Below are 22,590 nucleotides of genomic sequence, written 5' to 3' on the forward strand. Positions count from 1 at the left end.
AAGCTAAAAATTGAACAGCAAATCAATCCAAGACAAGGACAGATACCTCTGAAGCATAATTGCATTCAGATATCCTGGGGAGCCCTTACAAGTCCCTTTCCAGCTTCCACAGCTCTTTTCCCTCTTGTGGCTTTGCTCTGAGGAACCTCTATTAAGCAACAAGACATTGCTAAACAGTGCCAGCAGTGAGTAAAAAGATTTCTTTTTTTTTCATGATTTCCCTCCCCAGTGCTCTCCAGCCACACCAAACTCCAAAGCAAGAACTTTTTGCATTACTTTTTTTTATTTCTAAGGGTCAAAATGGTGAGGGTGGCTCTGCTTTTCTCACCTACAAAGCACGTTAAAGAGCACGAGGACATTGGTGGGTTCTTTTATTTAGCTGTGGGGTTTTTTTTCCTTTTCTTTGCAGCCTGGATGTTCATCCCTGTGCCATTTCCCACAATGAACTCGGGGTCTGAACTTGGATATGTTTTAAGTAAATGAGGTGGGAGTCAGTAATTGTGAGTTGTTGTCTACACAGAGCTCCTAGACAAGAAAGTCACCCAATAGTTTTAATACATTGAACTCATGACACTCAGTGTACACATTATGTGTTATTTACATATCCATATCCATACTTACTTGAAGTCTGTGGTATCACAAATGCATTCAAAACTGTTATATTTCTGCTTCAATATCTCTTTGGTTAGAAAAAAAAAAATAGTAACTTCCATAAGGAGGATTTATTGCCTCTTTTCAGCAAGGTGGTTGTAGCACAGTTGTGATCCCCCAAAAATACAGTGCTAGAGTATAGTACACATTTTGTAAAAAAACCTGATATCTGGGGGTGAACAGTCCTCTGGCAGTTTTGGGATCCCATCCAGCATTTTCAGATTTGGCAAACTGGAGAATACACTTAAAAGAGAGACAAAAGAAAAATAGAAATTGAGATAAATAACCTTGGGAAATGTTGAGAACAAAATAGATGCTGCTAAAAAACAAACAGTGGATTCAAACACATCTAAAATGGATTTGTGTTGCTGGAAATCTTGATTTGCCATTTGTTGCAGAATTTACCTGATAAAAAGCTAATTAGAAATTCTCAGGTTTCACTCCGTTGCACAAGTTTTATATCCTCGGACTGAGTGAAGCACTTCAAATATCTGTCTGCCAACACTGGCAGTGAAAGTAATACCAGAATTTAATACCAAATAATACCAGTATTTAATTGCCTTAAAACTGGCAGGAGTGGGAGAAGAAACACAATTAGTAATTATTAAAAAGTGCTTTTCTGCTTTTGTTCTCCTGGACCCTTTGATATGCAATTAAAATATGAAATCCATCATTTTTAATTTATGTTTTGCTGATATCTGCCTTCCTACCTTTAAAAAGCATAAGCATCACCATCCCACTGCCAAGGGGATGCCTGGAAGACTAAAGGAAAAACAAACTGGAAACCCAGAAAGGTTTTCACTAAACACTTTCTTTTAAACTTCTCCTGTCTTTTATTCCCCTTCCAGGATGAGGTGGGAAGAGATGTATCCCATCCTAGACATGCTGTAAGGTTTATCTTTAATATATCAACAGTGCCTTCTGCAGATGGCTGACATGACTGTGTGCAGTGAGGAAAAACTCTCAACCACACACATTTCTGGAGAGCGAAGCTTAAAATAAGTTATCTTCTCCTAAATTCTTTATCTTTGTATTTAAATTTCCATTGCCAGTGCCTGAGGGAGGTCTGTTAAGTCTGTGTTGCAACACGACCTACACTGAGTGGGGTGTTCAAGGCAGAGCATCTTCCCCAGCGCTGCCAGGAAGGGGAGAGACTCCAGAAAAAATCAAATGAAGGGAACTCAATTTTCTCTTGCTTTTGCTCTCATCTTTCAAGGCATCCTCCTGATTCCATCTCTGACATGTAATGCAATTTTAGACTCCTTGCAGAACACACGAGGGATGCAATGAGACTGAAGAGAGTTTGAGTAATAGGTAGTTTCTATTAATAAAAGGAAATCTAATTTGTCTGCCCTACTCACTGTCTCTAAACTTGATCCATGGACTTAGTTCAGTTCCAGAACTGCCAGTCATGTGATTAGAAAGCCTCCTAGGCAGCTTCTGAATATTTTGGGGCTTTTATCAGATACTGGCTCACCAGCCCATGATCCTGGAGCAATTTGGATAGTTGAAACTAGAGGAAAATAAAAAAGATTCTTCTAGAAAGCTTGTTGTATTTGAGATCCTATTCCTTTTAAGCTGTCTCACAAACATTTCTTTGTGTTTATCAACTTTTGTTAGCTGTTAGACTTACAGTTGTCTGTATTTTTCTTGGAACTCACAGGGATTCCTCTTGAGAATGAGGGATTCGAGCGGAGTGTGTCTGAAATCTGATATTCCACTTAGTGTCATAATGTTATTTTCAGCCAGAGATAAGTGCTGAATCTGAGGGATCTTTGGCAGCTGTTTGAAGGATCTAAAGTGGTTTTTATTGACATTTAATTCTCTGCATCTGTAAAGTATAAATTGTATGCCATCACTATCACATCTGTGACAGAATATACCTGTAAGCCAACACAGGGGGGGATTTTATACACTAGTTTTACTTTTGTGCCATTTTTGCCTACCCATGGACATCAAGATCAGATCCCTACACTTCAAACTCTCAGCTTGCTTTATATTGCACAGTGGATGCATCACTATTCCAGTTCTCAGTGTCACAACTCTCCGTACACTCACACATAGAGCAGCAAATGGATTGTAAAATACAGCTGTCATGGTCATGCTTGGCTTCTGTTCCACCATCTCTTCATGGAGATTCCTTCAGTGTGCAACAGCTTTCTTTTTTTGGCACAAATCTCCCTGAACTTCACAAGGCTCATTAATTATTCCCCAGGAGTGAAGGGGTCATCATCTGATCTCCTCACTGAATAGTTTCGGCTTGGGATGACATGAACTCAGAACTACAATATACTGATAGATTTTCAATACAACACTCCCCCTCAAAAAGCATATTTGTTGGTTCTCAAGAGTCTGCTCCAGCTATTACCTAAGTAAGTAATAATTTTGATTTCTATGATATTGCATAAAAATAGAAATAGGACATTTTGTCTACCTTGGCAGCCTTATGGCACTGAGGTCTGTCAAAGAATTGTCCACCAACCAAAGCTTTTCCACCCGAATTAATCTTCGGAGAATCCTCTTGAAGTTTTCCACCTGGTAAACATCACCCAGGTCCTGGAATGAAAGGTTCAGCTCCTGGGAAGGGAAAAATAAGATAAATCACTCATTTTTTTCTTTTTTTTTTTCTTGCTTTCTAATAACTATTCATCAAATATTTTTATTGCCAGAATTGGTTAAAAGGTTTTATCTATTTTATGATGCTGCTCTTATAACAATTGGTGGTGCCAGTTGCCAAATTCACCTCAGAGCTGTAGTGATGGACTCCATAATTCTTTGGAAGTAATGAAAGAAATCATCCTTTAAGCATGAATTTTACTGTCCCACTCTTTGAGTGGGGAGGCCAGAGTGTGTGCACTGGGTGGGGAAAGCAGGACTAAGTGGTTGTGGCTTATTGCTTTGGCTTCTAAACTCATCTGAAACAAAAGTGTTATCTATCAGCCAGATATTAATGTTGATAGAATCACCATGGAATGGTGTGGGTTGGAAGGGTCACGCAGTTCCAACCCCTGCTGTGGGCAGAGACACCTTCCACTAGATCAGGTTGCTCAAATCTAACTCTGTCACAACACAGAATTTTTTATCTTTTGGGTCACAACCTAAATAACATTATATTCCAGTCCTCCTTCCCTTGTAAACCCCTTCTGGTTTACAATGTCAAGGTGCCAACCTGAGCTTTAAACCTGCTCACTGCAGGGAGCAGCCAACATGTTATTATTTGGTTTGTTTACAACCAGAGTACAAAATGGTAATGAGAAAGTTTTACAGCACAGTTTTCCCAGTTCTCTTGCAGCCTCTTCTCCCATTTCTCTGTGTCAGTTACTTGTTTTCTTTTTTTCAAAGTATGTTGTTCTCTTCTGAAAAACAGCTCTTCTTCTGGGGGCCCTGGTCAGAGAAAAAGATTTATAACAGTGGATGTGATATGGAACTGGCACTTAGTTACCTGCTGAAAGATTATATATGTGGCTGGGAAGAGATCTGTAATGAAGAAATATATATAATATTACAGGTGTGTAGGTTTCCAGGCTTCTAAAATATAAATTAATGTGAAGATATTTCTACCATTTCCTGGCCCATAATTCAACAAGCAATCTGAGGTCCTGATGATTTGGTACGTGGTTGCTAAATGACAGTTCTTCTACAGGTCAGAATAAAATAAAGCTATTTTTTAACGGATGTTCGAAAGGACCTGAGCTCTAAAATCCTGTTTCTATAAGTTCCTTCACGTGCTCTGAGTTAGCCTTTAGTTGTTCTGAGAAAGGAAGGTGTTTGCAACTTTCACTGACAACAATGGGGTCAATGACTGTACCCAAAACCTCATTTGTATTAAGAAGGACACACACTGAACACTTAAATTCTTAAGGTTTACTGAAATGTCTAGAGCTATGGACATCTTCAAACTCCTAACTAAAGCAAGGACAGGGTGGAAATTTTCCACTGTTTAGTCCCAAACTTGCAAATACTGGATTTTGAAATCCATCTTTCATTCTTGAGTGTGTTTGTAGATCGTAATGGAGCCAATTCAGCCTTAAAACACAATATATGTGCCACTGTTTGCAGGACTGGATTTCCCTCTTGGTTTCTTGTTTGGCATATGGCTACTGCATTCTGAGCAACATTTAAATGTTAATGAACTTTTGAGAGAAGTAATCAACACCATATTAATACTAAATATTTTCAATTTACTGTTCTGGCAGTTGTTTCCCATTTTTTGAAATTACAAAGGATAACTTTTTTAGCCATTAAAAAAAAAGCACATCTGTACAACATGGGATAAAATCCTGCCCCTTTTCAAGAGAATGGCAAACTCCATGATTTCTGGTCATAACATTTTAGGCATGTAGGTTTTGAGCAAATAAAGTTAAGGCTTAAATGTGAATGTGTCTTTTTGATCTTCACCTTCTCTCACTCGGGGACAGCGGAGCTGATTTCCTCGAACATCGTGTTCCTCTATGTCACACCAGCCAAGGTACTTGAAGGAGTCAGAAGGAAGCTTAAAAAAAAAAAGCAAAATAAAGACATAAAAGAATCAGTAAAAGTTCTTCAGTTCCTGACACTGTATTTTCTCGTATTTCTGGCCTTATTGCAGCAGAAATCCCTCCAGTTAGAGCCAAGCCCAGAAGCTGGTAAATGCTGTGAGAATTCACAGTTCAGAGTAGTTTGCCACAGCTCATTCTGGTTTACTTCTACAAATCGGCTCAAATATTGGAGAAGCTTTTCCAGGGCTTATTATCCCCTTGCCCATCACCTCCAGTTTGGTGCAGAGTGCTCAGAGGCCGAGTCAAACCCCTTTCCCCAGCACAGACACCACAGCACAGAATCTTATTTATAATCTGCCCCGGCTTCGGAAGATAAGAAGAGGTGACAGGATCAGCCCCAAAGCTGAGGAAGAGATTTCTGCCTTAGCTATTCTTTGTCATGTCTCTCTTCTATAAACCTGTGCTTGGACTGGTAAAGCCAAACACTTACTGGGGAAGGCAGCCCAGAGTCACAGCTCGGCCTGATGATTCCTCTGCCTTGTGATAAACCCGGTGGGATTGGGTGTGTGTCCCTCAGGATGGAGCAGCAGGATGGATAGGATTTACTGAACTTTTCATTGCTTGTAGTCAGACCTGAGGAACTGAGAGAGATGTTAAACCAGCATTGATTCTGTTCAGAGAAAAGCAAATTGTTTTATAATTAAAGAGAATACCGAGAGTAGCACGGGGTAGGACTTGGCATCAGGCAACAGCCACGTGGTCCTGAGGTCAAACCATAGACAGTCCCCTCACCTCTCACCTGAGCAGTGTGTACACACATGGAGGCTTTCAGAGATGAGTCCAAACATCAGAATGAGGAATTTACTGACAGTTTGATAGAAAAATTCATGAGAAAATGAAGGATTGATCTTTTTCAGCAGTGTGATGTGTCCCCTTCTACCCTGTACAGCCCTGCTTTGATGGATCCAGGTTGGATGAAAAGATACCTCAATTATTTATTTTAATCCCTTGTATATGTATTTTAATTTGTTATTTTACTAATATTATACCAGTATATTTATTTTAATCTCTTGAATACGTTTTAGGGGAATCTCAAGAATCCAGAGAAAAGCTGAACTTAGTCCAATAGAGTCTTCAAACCATAGAATCAATAAGGTTGGAAAAGACCTCCAAGATCATCAAGCCCAAATTTCAACCTGAAGTGATGTGTTTTTGTGCTTTGCTACTCCATTGCCTCAGAACATTTCCAAAAGCCCATTTTATATACCCTAAATGATGCAATTCCTCCAACTGTGCTTCAGAGGGACTGAAGAATTTGCAGACTGGCAGCTTTTACCATGGAATCCTTGAAAAAAAATGATTTAATTGAGTAAGTGTGTGCACACAGCACTGTAATTTGACTTTCACTGTACAGGCTGGGTGAGCTCTTGCCAGAAAGTATCAGCTGTCAGTGTGTATTGTTAGAACAACTCTAGTCAGGAATGGAGATAAAAATGCAGCTTTGAAATGGTTTGGGGAGCAAGGCAAAGGAAGTTTCCTACTGAGTGTAACAGACAAACTAAATAGAACATCAGTTAAAAGGTGCAATTACAGGTTATTGAAGAGACATGTGCTGTTGACCTTACTATGATTTTTTTCCCCAGTATTCCATCTTTGCTGGCTTTGGCCCAAAAGTGCTCCCAGGCTCTGACGCACGGATCTCCTCCTCCCTTCATACTTTATGGTGGTTGTTAATGGGATCAAACCAGCCCCAATAAACCATAGGAGACTTCAGAGAAGCTGAGTGAGCTCAGCATTTGGGAAATCAAACAGCTATTTACTGGTTTTTGAAGTCATCTTGAGGCCATTTTCATGTGTGTGTGTCACAGAGCAGCAGGTGTTCCCATGCACAGCAGCCCTGTGAAAAGGGGATTTATGTTGGGTCAATATTTTAAAAAAACCCAACCCAACAGGAAATAAAAAGTGCTGGGAATCCTTGTTTAGCCCTATCTCGGTATTTGCTCTGCTTCTGCTTCCTTGTATGTTAAATGAGGTCATACCAAAGAAATATGGAGAAATTATTTTGTATTCAAGAAAAAGGTCTGTTATTTTTCTCAGTTTAGAAGCGACTTTTTAGGATGTATTCAAGTGACTATTTATAACTGCAAGACTTTTCAAAACCTACCTTCTTCTCAGCCAGATACCTCCTCCTCTGCTGAGACAGGAATATGCATTCCCAGTGCCTCGAAATGTGGGATAAAACATTTTAGCTGAACCATTTCACACAACACCTATTCTTATCTCCTGGCAGAAACCCACTCACAAAATTCTATATCGTGATAGAAAATAAAACCTAAAAGTCCAGAACCAATATGTGATAGTTACGACTTCTCCAATCAGGTGGGGAGTGAGATTTCCATGGGAAAGAGGGACAGAAGGAAACATTTTTCATCTCAAAACTCCCTGAGTTTAATAAGCACCAGCTGGACCTCAACATTCTGTCAGAGGAGATTTTTCTGGAGGAGCAAGTGCCATCCTGCTTTTCTCTCCCTTGCTTTGTTTTCCTCCCTATTTTGCTGCAAAATTGATGCAAAAGAAATGGCAATGAACGAGGCAGGATGCAATTCCAAGCAATTACAGATCACACAATACATGAAAGGAACGAAATTTCCTGCCTTGATTGTGAGGCCCTTCGGCTGGATATGAATCTCCAATGACACCTCTGGGAGCTGCACACTAGATTATGTCAAGCATTAAGGGAAAAAAAATTAGATTCATGATGTCTGTCCAGGCTGAGTCATTTCCTCTCACTTCGCCTGCAGTGAGAAATTGGTGGTTATCATAAATCATGGACCTAAATTCTTATGAGAGAAGAATTAATTTCACTAATGGAAACCCTCTGTGGCAATAGCATTCCACCAGTCTCTCTCTTTTTGGGGTGAGGGAGCTGTATCTATGATGTATTTTAAGTAGAGATACTTGACTATATTTTAAGAATTCTACAAAAGAAGACTTGAAAGGAAACTTAAAATGATTATGGGGTAAAAAAATCCTGTGTGTGACCAACTTCTAATTTCTGAGGGTGGCTCTCAGTCTGGTTCCTACCACAGCTACCTTTGCCACTGATATCAAATCCAAGTACAAAATTTCAGAGTACACCAGTCAAAATCAAACATCTAAACCCTCCATCTGGTTCAAGTATGATTTCCCCCACCTAACTGGAGTTGCCAGGCTGGAAATCCAAGCTTAGAAAATTTTTTTGTCTCTCTCTCCAGTCAGTGGAGATGAGTGGGAATGTCCAGATATTCACTTACTCAACCCAGCCTCGATGCTTTTTACTTTCAGCTGGAATGACTCACCATCCACAGGATCCCACAGGCTTCCCTGAGAGTAGGCACAACTTCAGGGCATCTGAAGTTTGATGAGGAGGATTCCACCCTAAGTGCCTACGAGACATTTTGAAATAGAAGGACTCTTGATCCCTTCAAAAAAGCTCAGGGGAAGCTTTCTGTTCCATGTAGCAGCACTGAAATATATAAACCACCCATTCCATCTAAATAATTAAACAAACAAGCAAAAATTTGTACTAAACAAGTCCTAAGCACCACCTTGAAGTCTGGAGCTGACTGGAGGTAAGTGAAAGTACTCACAACTAAGTCCATGTATTTCGTGTATTCTGCTCAGTGGAAGTCCCAGTGGGGAATTAAGGGGCTGAAATGTTTTGCAAACTGGCAGGAACGAGGACAGAACTGCTACTGCATTTTTCAAAACACGACTGATGAGATATGAGGCCATATCTTGGCAAATCATGCACTGCCACAGAGCTCCCCGATCAAAGTCCCACTTTATCAAGACGTCAGTGTCAGCTGTGAGACCATGAAATGCTTCTCCTCCCACTGACCACATTTTTACAGACTCCAGAATGCTCTAAGTTTCCTTAATGCAGTGCAAGTACATTTGAGCCCAGCTGACTTTATGGGTAGAATACATTAAAAGCCCCTGAAATACTTTGAAGAGCTGTAGCTGAGCTACTTCTGAAACTACAGCGGGGAAAGATATTGTGAGGGGAAAACTGAGTGAAAAATCCCTCCTGTGTATATTTTAGACACTCAGCTGCTAAGAAAGGACTGTCAGACAAAAGACTCCTTTCTCCTGATAAAATGACAGCCTCGATAAACAAACATCTGAGGCTCTACAGCACAGGTCCAGCTTTGCCTCACAGAAAATGGAAAGCTCAGTGGAAGAGGAGGAAAGATAAAGAAGGTTATAAGCGAACTCTTGCAGTTGGGATTTGAAAGGCTTTCAGTCCCAGTGTTTTCAGTAGTTTTGGGGTCTGGTCCAGCTTCCCACAGTCTTATTCCCAGCTGCTCTTCATGAATCAGCAGCCTTGAGCAGGCTTAGCTTTCACTGAGTGATGTCTACTTTCCCCATAGATCTGAAACGCTCTTGATAAAAGATCTGGGAAAAAGCAGTAGGGCTATTCATACTAACTCTTCACACATCCAGTGTCAGAATTCCTATGGTGCTCCCTACAGCTTCACATCCCACCAAATCACAGAGCATATCTGATGGAAAGGTCCCTGCTCCCATGTGGTTGATCTCAGTGAAGTCTGGTCTGGTTGGTACTTTACAGCAAAGTGCTCCAAGTTCTTTCAGCCCTGCTACAGTGCAAGTGAAAAATGTGGACCATTCTAAAGGAACCGAACCAAACGTGTTTTAAGATCATCTTTCAGAAAAAGCAAAATAAAACCAAACCTAAGAAACCAAGAAAAGGGTGATAAATCCTCCCAAACCAAGGAGTTCTTGTCACTAGGTCAGAGCTGCTGATTTTGCAAAGGCTCCAAGAAGCTGGTTCTGGGTCTGCCCAAACCACTTGCACAAGTAGCTGTTTGCTCACAGGATACAAACACCCCATTATTTTTGCTGTCCCAGTCAGTGGCACAAGCCAAAGTCCCTCCACATAAATGAACTGCACGGTTAACTTACAAACACAAATCCTGGAGGTATTTAAAAGGCGTCAAACTCACAATTTGGGCTGTCCTTAGTTCTGAATGCACCCAATTTACTGCTCAGGAGCAGCTTTGCTTGTATGCAAACATTTATTATGAGAACTCTCTGAACTTACAACAGTCAAGGATGTGGACACAGTGTTTCCATGCTCTATTACCTTTCAATTATTTTTATAGGAGTTTTATGAGACATTATGCAACATTTTGAAGCAGCTCTTTTGAGCATAATTTAGTGACAAACACACCTGTAAGTTATGGCTACAATGCACCCTTGCTGTTAGCTGTAACATCAATTATCTTGCTTTATGCATCATAAAATCGCCCCCCACAAGACATAATTAACATAATTAGGTCCTATCACCATAATTATACATACCTAGAATATTAACTAACATTTTCTTCGTGGATACAAATTCCACATCTCAATCCATGTGCCTTTCACACATCTTTTGCAACAAATTAGGCATTTCTGATGGGACAGCTTTTGTCTTTCAGCAAAAGATGGCACCAAGAAAAAAAAAATCCCCCATTTGAATTCCTGTTTTTGTTGCACAACAACCTCCATTAGCAATACAGGCTGGTACATTCTAAAAAGACACTCAATCCTGTAACACTATCTTTGTTGTCAAAGCATGTCAAGCGGTGCAATGACTACAGGACCGGCTCTCCTTTCACCCTCCTACCTTTCAGACATGTCTCGCTGGTGCACAAAATCCTCACATCTTGCATAAGGCTATTTGTCTACAGCCAAAGCTTATCTTCCCATCTCTGCCCCTGCATAGGGAGGGAGTTCTCCAGCCTCTGGAGAGGGGTAACCTGCAAGGATCCTAGCCGGGGCTGGATGGATTCACTGTCTCCAAGGAAACGCTGTCACCTCGCAACGCAGTCACGTTAGGAGCTATTGTTACCAATCTCTTAAGTACATCAAACAAATTCCTGGGCTGATGGAGCTGGTATCAATGAACTGTCTTTCCAGAAGGTGCCTAAAGATAGGTTGGTGATACCTGTAGCAAGATACGTGATCATCCGGAAGAGTCTCTGGTCTGCTCACTCCGGCGGCTTCACTTTCCTGAATCACTTTCACAGTTTTGCCCACTTGAAGTTAATATTCTCTTTGCCTAAAAGACTTCCTGCTTCATTAATGGCTTGTTAAATGCCTTATTAATTTATCAAAGAACTTTGGATGAAAAGAAACTACTTGAAGAGCCTCGTGTTTTATGTAACGTTCATGAAAGTTCTTCATGGGCACCTCTTCAATCTGTTGAGGGTTCTTGCCTTGTTTGAACCTGCTCAGCCATTTAGAAACAACCTTCCAGGCTTCTTTCTTCGAGTTTGCAGCTGAGAACGAAAACAAGAGACTCTTCTCTTGGTGGGAACCAACAGGTCAGTTTTGTGTCTGTTTTTATGTTGTATTTTTCTTAAAACATCGAAGATGTAGGTTCTGAGAGCCAGTCCAGTGAAGCTATTCCCTTGAAAACATGTTTGGTGTGATGTTTGTTTGGCTCACCCAGACAAAGTGCAGATGCTGGCAGGGTGCCACTGATGGAATTGCAGCCCAGTGTTGTTCTGGGCACTGGTTAGCTCCTGCTGAAGTTTACAGATGGCTTTTAAACTCCAGCAGCTGTTACGGGAACCAGGTTTCGGTGTAAGGTTATAATGGAGCACTCAATCACGCCCTATTGATTGGCATCTCCCACACCACGGGCACAGCTCCTGCCTCACTTGAGCTCCTGGGCTCAGCACTGAAAGAGAGGGATAAATAAGTTAAAATCAATGTGGAAAAAAGTACACAACCCGCTCTGCCCGGGGACATTCATCTGGAAATACCATATAGTCAAACCCTCGGTGGTTCTGACTTCCTACTTTTCAATTTCTTCACAAAAGAATTATTCCTTATTCTCCCTTTCCCTCATAATTCCCTTTTCTCTTCTTGGTTGTTGCAAAGGCTGATCAATAAAAGATTTTTCTGTGCAGAAAGGCGTGTGCTTTCCCCAACAGTGACTGGAGGCTCCAAAACATTCCCTCAGAAATTCTGCTGGCAAACTTTGCCGCGCCAGTAAAGTAGAGGAGAATAATGGTTATTAGAAACTTTCAGCTCCTGTGCAAAGGTATTTTGTGGTTCCAAATGTTGAATTGACAGGTTATGTGAAATTTAACAAAGTAGTCATTTCACACAGGTTTCATTAAAATTTTATGTGGTAAGAGCTGAGTTTATTACAGGGTGGGCAGAGAATGGAGTATTAGGGATTCATCAGGTCACTTGAATGTATCCTTTCTCTGCCTGCTAAGAATAAAAAAATTAATATCTAAATCAAACAAGACTGTAATTTGGGGCCTTTCTACTTACCATTTTTCCTCTCTGTACAAAATGAAAGGTATTGGTCCTCATCAGGGCTTAATAGGCTTCAGATCTTCTGTGGCAAATGCAATCCTCATAAAGCCCATGAAAAATTATCTCTGTGCTATTGCAGAGAAATGACATATTTTACATGGTGGCGGCCTTTCCATTATAAATACCATTTTTCAGATCTTTACAACCTGCCCATAAAAATGTGCTTCTGACAAGAAATGCAGCAGCATGCCCCAACTCTGCAAGAAAGAGGTTTTTTCCCACTTTATCCAGTTTTGGTCAGTAATTTTGTCTCTGAAATGGCTGAGCAGGCCAAATGCAGGATGGGCATCAGTCTCAACCACGTGTCTCTCACATCTACATTGGATCAGATGCTTCCCTGGATGTCCTGCAGGTGCATGAAATATGTATGAACTGGCCAGAATAGGGCTCATCCTGAGGTCTGACTAATGACAGGAACAATTCCAATTATTCTGACTGCTGTAGGCCACAAGAGGCCCTGTTGTTCTGGGCACCACAGAATGCCAGGAAAACAGAGTTTGCTCCAGAGAGTTTGTGCTTTAATTGAACAGAGCAGACAGACAAAGAGTAGGAAGAAAGGAAATAATATTATCCCGCCTCCTTTTATACAGAAATAACTGAAATGCTCAGACCATGAAATGCTGGCACTGTGGCAATAGCCAGCAAAAATTCTGTTCCTGTGACCAGGGTCAGCATTCCCACAGCATTCACAGAGCCTGGCTTGGTTAAGATCAGACTAGATGAACAGTCTGGCTTTAAAGTCTGCATTTAAACAGCTGAGTTTCTCTGAGCTGACATTTCGTTAATCATCATTAAAGAACACTTAAAAATCACTTCTGGGTGATAACATTTTACTGAATCAGAGATGCAGCAGCTAAAGATTAGTTTGTTGGTACAATTTCGTGTTCTTTACATAAAATACTTAATTTACTTAGGTGATATCAAACCATTAAGTAAAATCAGATCTAAAAGTTTAATAACATTTTAGCAGCAGCAGAAAGTGAATTTCTCTGTTGATCTTACCTGGCTTGACCATATCCAGGAATCCGTGGTATTGGAGTTGGATCAACCAGTTAGAGAGAGAATTTCTTTGACTATTTCTTTAGTATGATCTGCATGGACAGTCACAGGAAGCACTGGAAAAGGAACACAGTATTAAATGCACAGATGCTCATCTGTGCCTGGGCAGAGAAGCAGGCACAACTTGCACAAACCAAATGGACATTTTGCTGAGTTACCCAGGCAACACATTTCTTTCTGTCCTGCCCGTTCAGGATTCCACTCAACTATTCGACTCCCTCTGGCAGGACTTGGAGAGCATTCCCAGGGAAAAGCCAAGTACAACAGGACAAAGCCTTGGAGAGAAGGAGAGCAGAGTTAGTGAAACTTTTCATCAGGGTCACCAGACAAAAAGGAATCAACAACAAGGCGCATAAATTATTGAAGTGAAAACTATATATGTCTGGTTTTGTAAGGTGTTACAAACCCAGGGATTCCAAGAGGGTTGGGGGGGCTGTAACCAAGCAACAAGTACTGAAATTTGGTTCTCTCTTCTGGAAAAACAGCAGGCTTGCAAGTCATAGTGACAATGTCTGGCACTAAAAACTGAGCCTGTCCTTGATTTTATAGTCTTTGGATCAAGCCATAAGAAGAGATGTTTATGGAACGGGGAATGGAATTTTTATTTGGTTTAGGAGAGACTTATTTCAGTATCAAATCAGAATTTTCTAACCAAATGTAGATCAACAATTTCTGGATGAGTTGGACTTTATCTGACACTACAGAAAGATCACTTATAAGTAATGTTTTAAGATTTTTTTTTAAAGTTTCTTTTCAAAAAAATATTGGCCTTAACTTTCCTTTTCTTGCATTTGGCAACTTGAAAGAGAAAACCTAATCATACCCCAAGTGCAGTGGGTGGCAGGCAGCACCCCTGTGGATTGACAAGCAATAATGATTTCTCCCATTCTATACCTCACTGAGATTTATTTTCCCTTTAACCTTAAAACATGGCTTGTTATATTGAATGAATTTATTGCATCCTAATGCACAGATGCACATGAGGTCATGCTTAACCTTGTACCCTCACAAGTAATGCCACTGAATTCAGCTGGAGCAGAATCCAACCTGTATGTGCACATGGAGAAATCCCAAAGGTACCTGCCAGGTATCTGCCAGACTTCTCACAAGAGATTGAACTGAGTGTTCCTTCACCCAAGTCATGCTTTAGAACTCACTGAAAGTGATGGACAAAGTCCCCTCCATTTTAATGAGTTTGCTGTCAGTCTCCACTTGTCCAGGTGCCATTTCTGTCTAACCCCCAAAATTTAAAACACTTCATCCAAAGCTGCCAAAACAAACAAGATCAGGCATTTGATGGAGAACTCTGGTATGAGGTCAGCCTCATTTCCTCCATCCACATCCTTATTATGAATCTCATGTTTCATCTTAATTGTTAGCAATTCCCAATGGAATACAACATTCATTAAGTACTTCCTAATTTATCAAACATAGGTTTCATCAGGTAATTTTAATCATATGAAAATCATTCTGAATTCATTTTTGATGTACAATTTCCTGTTGAAACCACGTGAGCCTCCTTTCCCCCTGTGTTGTTGGAAGCAACATCTCTGGTTATTCTCCTCTTTAACTTCCATCATTGCAGATGCCACAATATTTCCACAATTTTTTGCATTTATTTATGAAACTGCTGCCAACTGCTGAAGAGTTATGTCTCCTCTTTTTGTGGAGAATTGATGACCTGGATTACATTGGAAAAATTGTTTCACTTCATCCATCAAAACCCTCCTTCCCGAAACTCAGATCTTGCAAATATGGGAATACTTGGGAGTCACCAGAGCACTTCTTTATTAAAGTGGCTTTACCAAGTTGTCATATGTCAGATATTTGAGAGAAATAAGCATAATCTCTTTAAGTATGGAACAGGAAAACTACTCCATTGCTGGGCCAAGGTGGTAAAAATGACCCAGCTCTAAATAAGCTAAGAAAGGAGGGAAAGAGCAGGAAAACACGGAAAAGCAATGCAGTTGAACGATAAACATAATTCAGTTGTTTAAAATTCAGAGATGCCTGTCCCCATTCCAATCAAAGAAGGAACTGAGAGCTCTGAATGTGTATTTACAGGCAGAACTCGTTCCTGACATCTCTGATTTTTTTATCCCTATTCTTTCCCCGGCTCTTATTGCCAAAAAAAATTAGGTTTGAATGAATGCCTTGTTATTCACTGTCTGCAAGGATAATAAAGATGTTCTCTAGCTGAGAGCAGAAAGCAAGGCCTCCTGTGATCATGGGGAAAAGAAGAGAGAAGCATTATGAGGAGAATCAACTGTTTTTATTAAAGGTGTTGTGTTCCTGCAGCTTTTGTGAGGAAATCCAAATAATTTGCTCCCACTTGCTTTCATTTGGAAAAAATGGCAGCCTTGTGTTACATAAAAAAAGGAGAAAGAGCCTTGTTTCTCTCCAGTGCTTCTTTTATAGGAAGGAGACAGACACACTGTGGCTGTCCACAATTGCTGCCTGGAAAGTTAGGAACAGGCACAGCCTACCAAGAGAAATTAAATGTAATGACAATGTTTCTGCTCAAAGTCAGAGACTGCATTTGCTGTATCACAGCCTGGGCGTTCTGAGGGCTGGAGGATGTTCTCCTTCCAGCAGTACTGGGGGCACTGAGGGATTCTTGGGACTGATTTCCCATTGCTTCGTCCCTCAGCTGAGGGTTTGTACCTGCTGCTCAGCCTCACCAAGTGGGGATTTCTGAGCAACAGGTATTTTGTATTCACAAGGCCCAGTTACAAATATCTATTTTAAATCAGGTCTCCTGACCTCAGTAGAGGAAGGATTCCGGACTCACATATATTCAAAACACAAGAAGACCTCAAAGTATCTTCCAGTGGATTATTTGCCTTCCCCTTACTCTCCACAACAATGTCTTTCCACCCAAGTTCTGGCACTGCAGGACTCCAAAGGTGCTGGTGGGACTTCTCAGAGCCTGTGTTTGTAATTCCTGGTGTGGGCAGTGCTCCATCCATGTGTATTAGTCCTTCCTGCCACGGGATCCCTTTCAATCAGGGCCCAGGGAAGGTGATCCACTGGCTGCAAATGGAATCACTTCACCCGATGCCTCGCTCTGCTTTAGCTGTTTTCATCCAAAATCCCCTCTGAGAGACAAAGATGGATTTCTCAGAGGGTCATTCCCCACCTCACACTTTTGCTTTAACAGAGAGGAGGTGACAGAAGCAGCAGCTTTTCTTTCAGGAAAAAAAAAAAAAAAAAGAGTGAAACCTGTACTATTGAGATCCATCCTGATCTTTGGGCTTCAAAGAGGCTCTAAGTCCAGTGCTGGCCTACAGGGGCTATAAAGGTGCTGTTAAACTGCTTTATGCCACTGTATTCTCCAGTCACAGACCTGTCAGGCCCCTGAATAAAAACATTAACTATGCCATCTTTCAGCTGCTCCCCTTTGCTGCCAGCTCCATGCTGTATTTCAGCAGCTGGGAAATGAGAATTTTCTTTTCTCCCTACCTTGCACTGGGAGAAGAAGAAAGCCCTGTTTTCAGCAGCAAACGTGCTGATGTTGCTTCTTCAGGCAAACAAAACTTACTGAAAAGCAACAAGGTGTAACTCCCTTGATTGAGGCAGAATATTTCTGCTGATACCTGTTCTTTAATGTCTTCTTTCAAACCTCATATTTTTTGCAGTTGAGTTGTGAGAGATGAGCAGCTGAGCTTCAGTGGTGTTCCTCCTCATTTTGCATGCTGCCTTTGCTGTTTTGGAGAGCTGCTGAATACAAAATGAAGCTGCAAGTGTGTGTTTGCTCTACAGCCAGCAAGGCATGAAGCAGTTCTTTCTCCAGCTGTGGAGTACAGCCAGAATGTTGCTCACAGTGTCGCTGGAGATGTGACTCAGTGTGTGACATTTAGTATTCCATTGTGTGACACCAGATGATTAATGCTCACAGCAAAACACGAGCTGGTTTAAATAAACAAAATTAAATGTATTTCTATGATTATAGAAATCATGTGCTATATCTCTGAGGGAACATCAGCTGCTGCTCCCAAATGCTTCAGATCTGTTGGCTTGTTTTTAAATGCTGTGATTGTTCACTGGATTTTCCTACTGCATAAATCCATTGGCACTTGGGCCCAACAAGGCCAGTCAGGGATTTGGCCTGGGGTTTGGGACAAAGCAGGTTGCTGCACATCAGCCTCAATCTTGTTTCATGGTCAGCAATTTACAGCATCCTATTGTTCCAACTCAGCCTTAGAGAGACATCACGAGATATAAAAGGGCAGGAGCTCAGCCCGGTGCCAAACCAGTGGGATTCTCCCAACCCTGTCACCGGGGCACCAGACCAACTGTCCCTGCTGGTCACTCACCAGGAGGGTTGTCCTTTCCACTCCAGCAGTGCTGTTTTCTGTGCAATGAGTCGCTTGGGATACAGCTCAATGTGTGGAGCAGAGCCCAGTCCTGAGTCTGGTGTGTGTTCTGAGATTTAGAACAGGAATAAATACTGATTTTATACTTCTCTACCAACTGTGTTGGGGAAAAACGAGCCTTAACTGCCATGTCTGAGCAGGTTCAGGTAGTGTTAGAGCAGCTGAAGGCACCAGCAGCATTATTGCCACGACACACAAAAGCACAACACTGGCACAGAGACCCCTTTGTTTATTAGATTGTCTTCAGGTGTGTGTGCTCAGTGTGAACACACCTGCAAAATTAATAATCCCCAAGCTTTATTAAAAAAAAAAAAAAGGCTTTGTACAGAAACTCTCCAAAAAATAAGCAGGGTTTTGGAGCACTGAAGGAGATGGAAATGTAAAACACCTCTCCCACTTGAGACCCTTTTCTCTGTGGAGTCATCAGGATGCATTTCCTGGAGAAACAGCAGAGACTTCAATCTGCCTTTTTCCTGAATGCTGCTCAGATTATCATGCTTACCATGAAGGGTGCAAAATGGGCTGCCAGCTGGTTAATGGCCCTTCTGAAAAACAGCCTTCTCTGTTGCTTTTTGGGAGTCACTTGTCATGGAACTATCATAACATAATCTCTGTGCTCTCGTCGTCCATGGGAGGGAGTATATTTTCAGCAGGTGTTCTCAAGGCTAAGAGAGCCTGAATTAACTTCTCTTGAAGATACTTCTTAGTGCACTGCCAATAAATCTACTAGAGAGTTGTTCTATCTGCAAAATATGTGCCAAGTGATACAGAGGCAGCAGATCAGGAATGAGTTCTGCCAGCTCCTCATGTGGGGGTCGTGGCTCCTCTTCAGGGCCCTCCTGGTGAGCTTTGCCACTGCCCCTCGTGTTAAACACTGATATCTTTGATTTCCCTGAGGTTCTCTGCCTTCATCTGTCTCCTTCTATTAACTTTGTGAATAAACCTGTGCAATGGTTGGAGGCAGAGGAATTTGCTGCCATCGGTTTCAAGAGGCTGGAATTCATCATTTAACTCCAGGGACTGAGAGAGAGGAGCTTAGCCAGGCTGGTGACTGAGAAAGGGAGGGGGCAAAGAACTTTTTTATTCCCTTGCAGGCATCCTGCGCTAAAGAAAAGTCTCTAAACCAAGAGGCATAGAATGGCTTCATTATTTTGTACTGCATTATCCTATGGTTTCATGCAGCAATAGGTTAGGTTTTGCTTACTTATAAGAGTAAAATAATAGCAGGATTTGTGATTCTTGTAGTATATCCACATTTAATGAGTGTCTGTGCACACACACCAAATACAACTTTACAAATTCTCCATCTTGCATGCTTATAGTCTTCACCTTTTTTTTTTTTTTTTTTTTTTTTTTTTTTTTTTTTTTTTTTTTTTTTTTTTTTTTTTTTTTTTTTTTTTGTAGAAACACTGGGATTAGAAACCCATTTCATATTTTCAGGTAAGTGGCCTCAAGTAATTTTTGCAAATGGGGCAAAAATTGAGTTCTTACTAATCCCACAAAATCACAGGCATGTCAGTTCCCACCCAGTTCTTTGAACTCAGGCTTCAGGGCATAGCCTGAGAGAAACCTCGAGTGGTCCAAAACTGGTTGCAACTAATGGCAATCCTTTTATGGTGGACTGCAAAGGGATTTGGAACAGGCTCCAGGTGACTCTGACTAAATTTAGCTTCTTCTGGTGATGCTCTTTGCTATGGGTGTTTTGGACACTGCATGATTGTTTGCTTGATTTAAACATTTAAGGTTATGGAATTAGACACCCCCTAATTTCTGCTCTGCCTATCTTGATGTATCATCAGTGAAGAGGAAGAGCTGGCAGCATCCTCAGCTTTCGTAAGGGCTTGATCCAAGGCTGTTTTACTCATGATTCCAAGCTCTCTGTCCCACACATTATGATTCAAAAGCTCAGTAATTAAGAGGTCACCTCCTCAGAACACTTTGTTCCATATGTGTATATACACTGAACTTGGAATGACACTGGAAAATACATGAATTAAAATCACTGAAGGTTACCCTGTTCAGCTTGCACCCCAGGAAACTGCAGCAGGAAGACTAGTTCTGAAATATTGGGATGATTCACAAATAACTTCTCATCAAAAAACTGATGTGAACTCACAAACTGGAGAAACTCACATTTACCAAGTCTTCTGACAATGACAAAAGCCTCAAATAAACAGGCCTTTTGTGTCATACTGTTGGTGACCAGTGAGATTTGACATTGTCCAGACCATGATCCTTACAGGTTTCAGGGCAAGATGGATTTCTTGATATCTTTTATTTCTTATCACGTTCTGACATATTTTATTCACTCTGCTCAGGCACTGCTATCACAGTTACCACCTGCAAGGATTCCAGCTTGGGTTTAAAACACAGCTCTTAACAAATACCTGTAAATAGAGCAAAAATATTAAACTATGACTGGGTCTAAACTCTTTTGGTAGTAGAATACTTGAAAGAATGGCTGAAGCTCATCTTTTTCCAAGGGCAATTCCAAACCCTTAACAAGGACACTAAAGATGTGACTTAGACACAATCCAGATTTCCTCTGTATGTTTTTCCTCCCTTCCTTAAAAGCACTTCTACACAAACACAGAACTGTTTTTCTGTAGGAATTTTCCACCAGTTTGTCCAAAAGATCACTCTTCCATAGGGAAGATGTGTGTTTATGAGAGAAAGGTAGTAAACCAACCTGTAATCAGTAGAAGATGGGTCATATCCAAATCGTCATTCCTGTTGTGAGTCAGTGTGGCTGAAAAGATAAAAACTCAGGCAGTGGGTTAAATTCCTGAGCTGCAGGAACAATTTCAATTCTTTCCTCAACCAGGTCCTGGTAGACCTAGAATTTTACAAGCATTATCTGTGTCTTGGATAATATATTTATCTTTCCAACCTTTCTCCATTACCTACCTGCCAGAGTGAGGGAATAAGCCTGAAATCCTTCATTACCTCACAGCCTTGACTATTGCACCGTGCTATTGTCTATAAACTGCAATTTCGACTGCATTTTGAGTACATTACTTTTGTCTGTCTTTTCATTCAGTTTGCCTACTGCCTAGAGCAACTGGTCCATGATGGGTTTCTAACTAGTGCTGTAAAATGAAAAATATTCCCGTGGACGTGGTTGTAAGGCAGTGTTTTGTAAAAAGAATGTCATGTGAGAGTCCTGGACAAGGGGGGTGACAGATACATCGTGTTAATGAGTTGCAAAGTACCAACTGTGTGCACTGAGAATGGTTCCTCATGTGTAACTTTGTTTTCCAGCCCTCATCCAGTGCCAGCTGGAAGCCAAAGAACCCGGTGAACGGTGAACAGAGGTCCCAGTGAGCAGCTGGAGTCTCCCTCCTGTCTGGACCCCTGTGACTGCGGCAGCTTGATCCAAACCCCTTGGAGACCACAGACAGTTTTACAAACTAAATTAATCTACAGTTTCTCATCAGGTGTGCCAGTAGATGCAGATCAGCTCACAAGGGAAGTCAACTCAGTTCTTGCTGGTGTTATCTGAGTTACCAAGGTACTGTTTTCCTCCTCCCTGGCACTGGGGTTTGGGGGTAACTCATCCATCTCTTTCTAATTCATGTGTTTCCATTTTCCACTGCAGGGACAAAAGCAAAGATTGCCCAATTCAAGGGACAGAAACAACCCAAGAACGAGCTTGTAAACACTTTTGGAGAAGGCCTTGTTGCCACTTTAAGAAAACCCTTGTAGGAACATTATTTGCCTCTGGCTCAGGGAGAGAGAACACCTGCCAGGGAATCTGCTCCTGCAGAAATTCCAGTGACACGGTGTGAGGCAGCAAGGGAGGGGGGGAATTTAAGAGCCACAACAAAAGAGAACAACAGAATAATAGGAGCAGTATATCACTGACTTCAACCGCAGTTATTTCTCTCTTGTAGAAAAGAAATCATATGTCCTGTTGCAGCACTGACTCCAAAGTAACCCCAGCACGGCTCTGGGGCTGTTCATGGAGACAGGCTGGGAGAACAACCTATTTCTGTTATCCCCCCACACCCCCAGCACACAATGCATCCTGCAGGCCAAAAATTGGATAAGAATTCTCCTGGGAACGATGAACTTCATCCAGCAATCCATCATCAAAGATTCAGAGCAAAGTTTGCAACACCAAGTATTGGGGTTTGTTCCCCCCGTCCCCAAATATTAACCCCAGAACCTGGGTCTATCTATGACCCAAACTCATTGATTGTACAACATCTACATCCACTTAAGTCCCACTCAGGATGCTCAGCTTTCCAGCACTCCCACAGGATTACTGTCAATAGGAAAGTCCTTCTTAGCTCCTTAGGATAGAGTGACATCTTGTGGTTTCTTCTTTTGTCCACCATTGACAAATAAAAATTAGCCAAAAAAGCTTTGCCTAAGTTTGGTTTTGTTTGTTTTTGGTATAAACTCCAACATGTTCTTTGTTTGAGGAATATCATGTTCTTGATTTTCAGACACTGAAACAACAGTTTACTTTGCCACCACCAAGGCTTGTGGAAAGAGAGTGAAAATTAGTGCTTGGAACAGCAACAAAAACATTCTAATTCGTAAACACAAATTCTTGTTTAAATGTAGAATCTACAAAAAACTGGTGCTCAAAATCATTTACGAGTGGGATCTTATTAGTTAAATACATTATTAGTTAGATA

General features: G+C 41.2%; 1 protein-coding gene and 1 long non-coding RNA gene across 7 annotated transcripts; one reads left to right on the forward strand and one right to left on the reverse strand.

Annotated features, from left to right (window-relative positions):
* Positions 1-538: 538 nt before the first annotated feature.
* Positions 539-13,833, reverse strand: LOC113994354. 6 transcript variants are annotated; one of them, XM_027733302.2, is made up of 10 exons: positions 13,727-13,833; positions 13,512-13,624; positions 12,465-12,579; positions 11,122-11,859; positions 5,620-5,762; positions 5,050-5,143; positions 3,917-4,035; positions 3,086-3,228; positions 2,285-2,482; positions 539-894 (listed from the first exon to the last, which is right to left on the reverse strand). In XM_027733302.2, exons 4-10 carry the CDS (start codon positions 11,141-11,143, stop codon positions 783-785), a joined length of 831 nt encoding a protein of 276 aa, XP_027589103.1. In that variant the 5' UTR covers positions 11,144-11,859; positions 12,465-12,579; positions 13,512-13,624; positions 13,727-13,833; the 3' UTR covers positions 539-782. The 6 variants fall into 6 exon arrangements, with proteins under 6 accessions (XP_027589103.1, XP_039237804.1, XP_027589104.1 ...); XM_039381870.1 differs by having other exon boundaries at positions 10,801-11,859; XM_027733303.2 differs by having other exon boundaries at positions 5,620-5,770; positions 10,801-11,859.
* On the forward strand, positions 10,873-22,309 carry LOC113994356. The gene is made up of 3 exons (XR_003543044.2): positions 10,873-11,500; positions 19,349-19,384; positions 21,206-22,309. It is a non-coding gene; the product is annotated as an uncharacterized LOC113994356 (long non-coding RNA).
* The last annotated feature ends 281 nt before the right edge of the window (positions 22,310-22,590 follow it).

Source organism: Pipra filicauda, unplaced genomic scaffold, assembly GCF_003945595.2.
Source record: "Pipra filicauda isolate LSUMZ 115617 unplaced genomic scaffold, ASM394559v2 scaffold244_size1468961_pilon, whole genome shotgun sequence".
NCBI lineage: Eukaryota > Metazoa > Chordata > Aves > Passeriformes > Pipridae > Pipra > Pipra filicauda.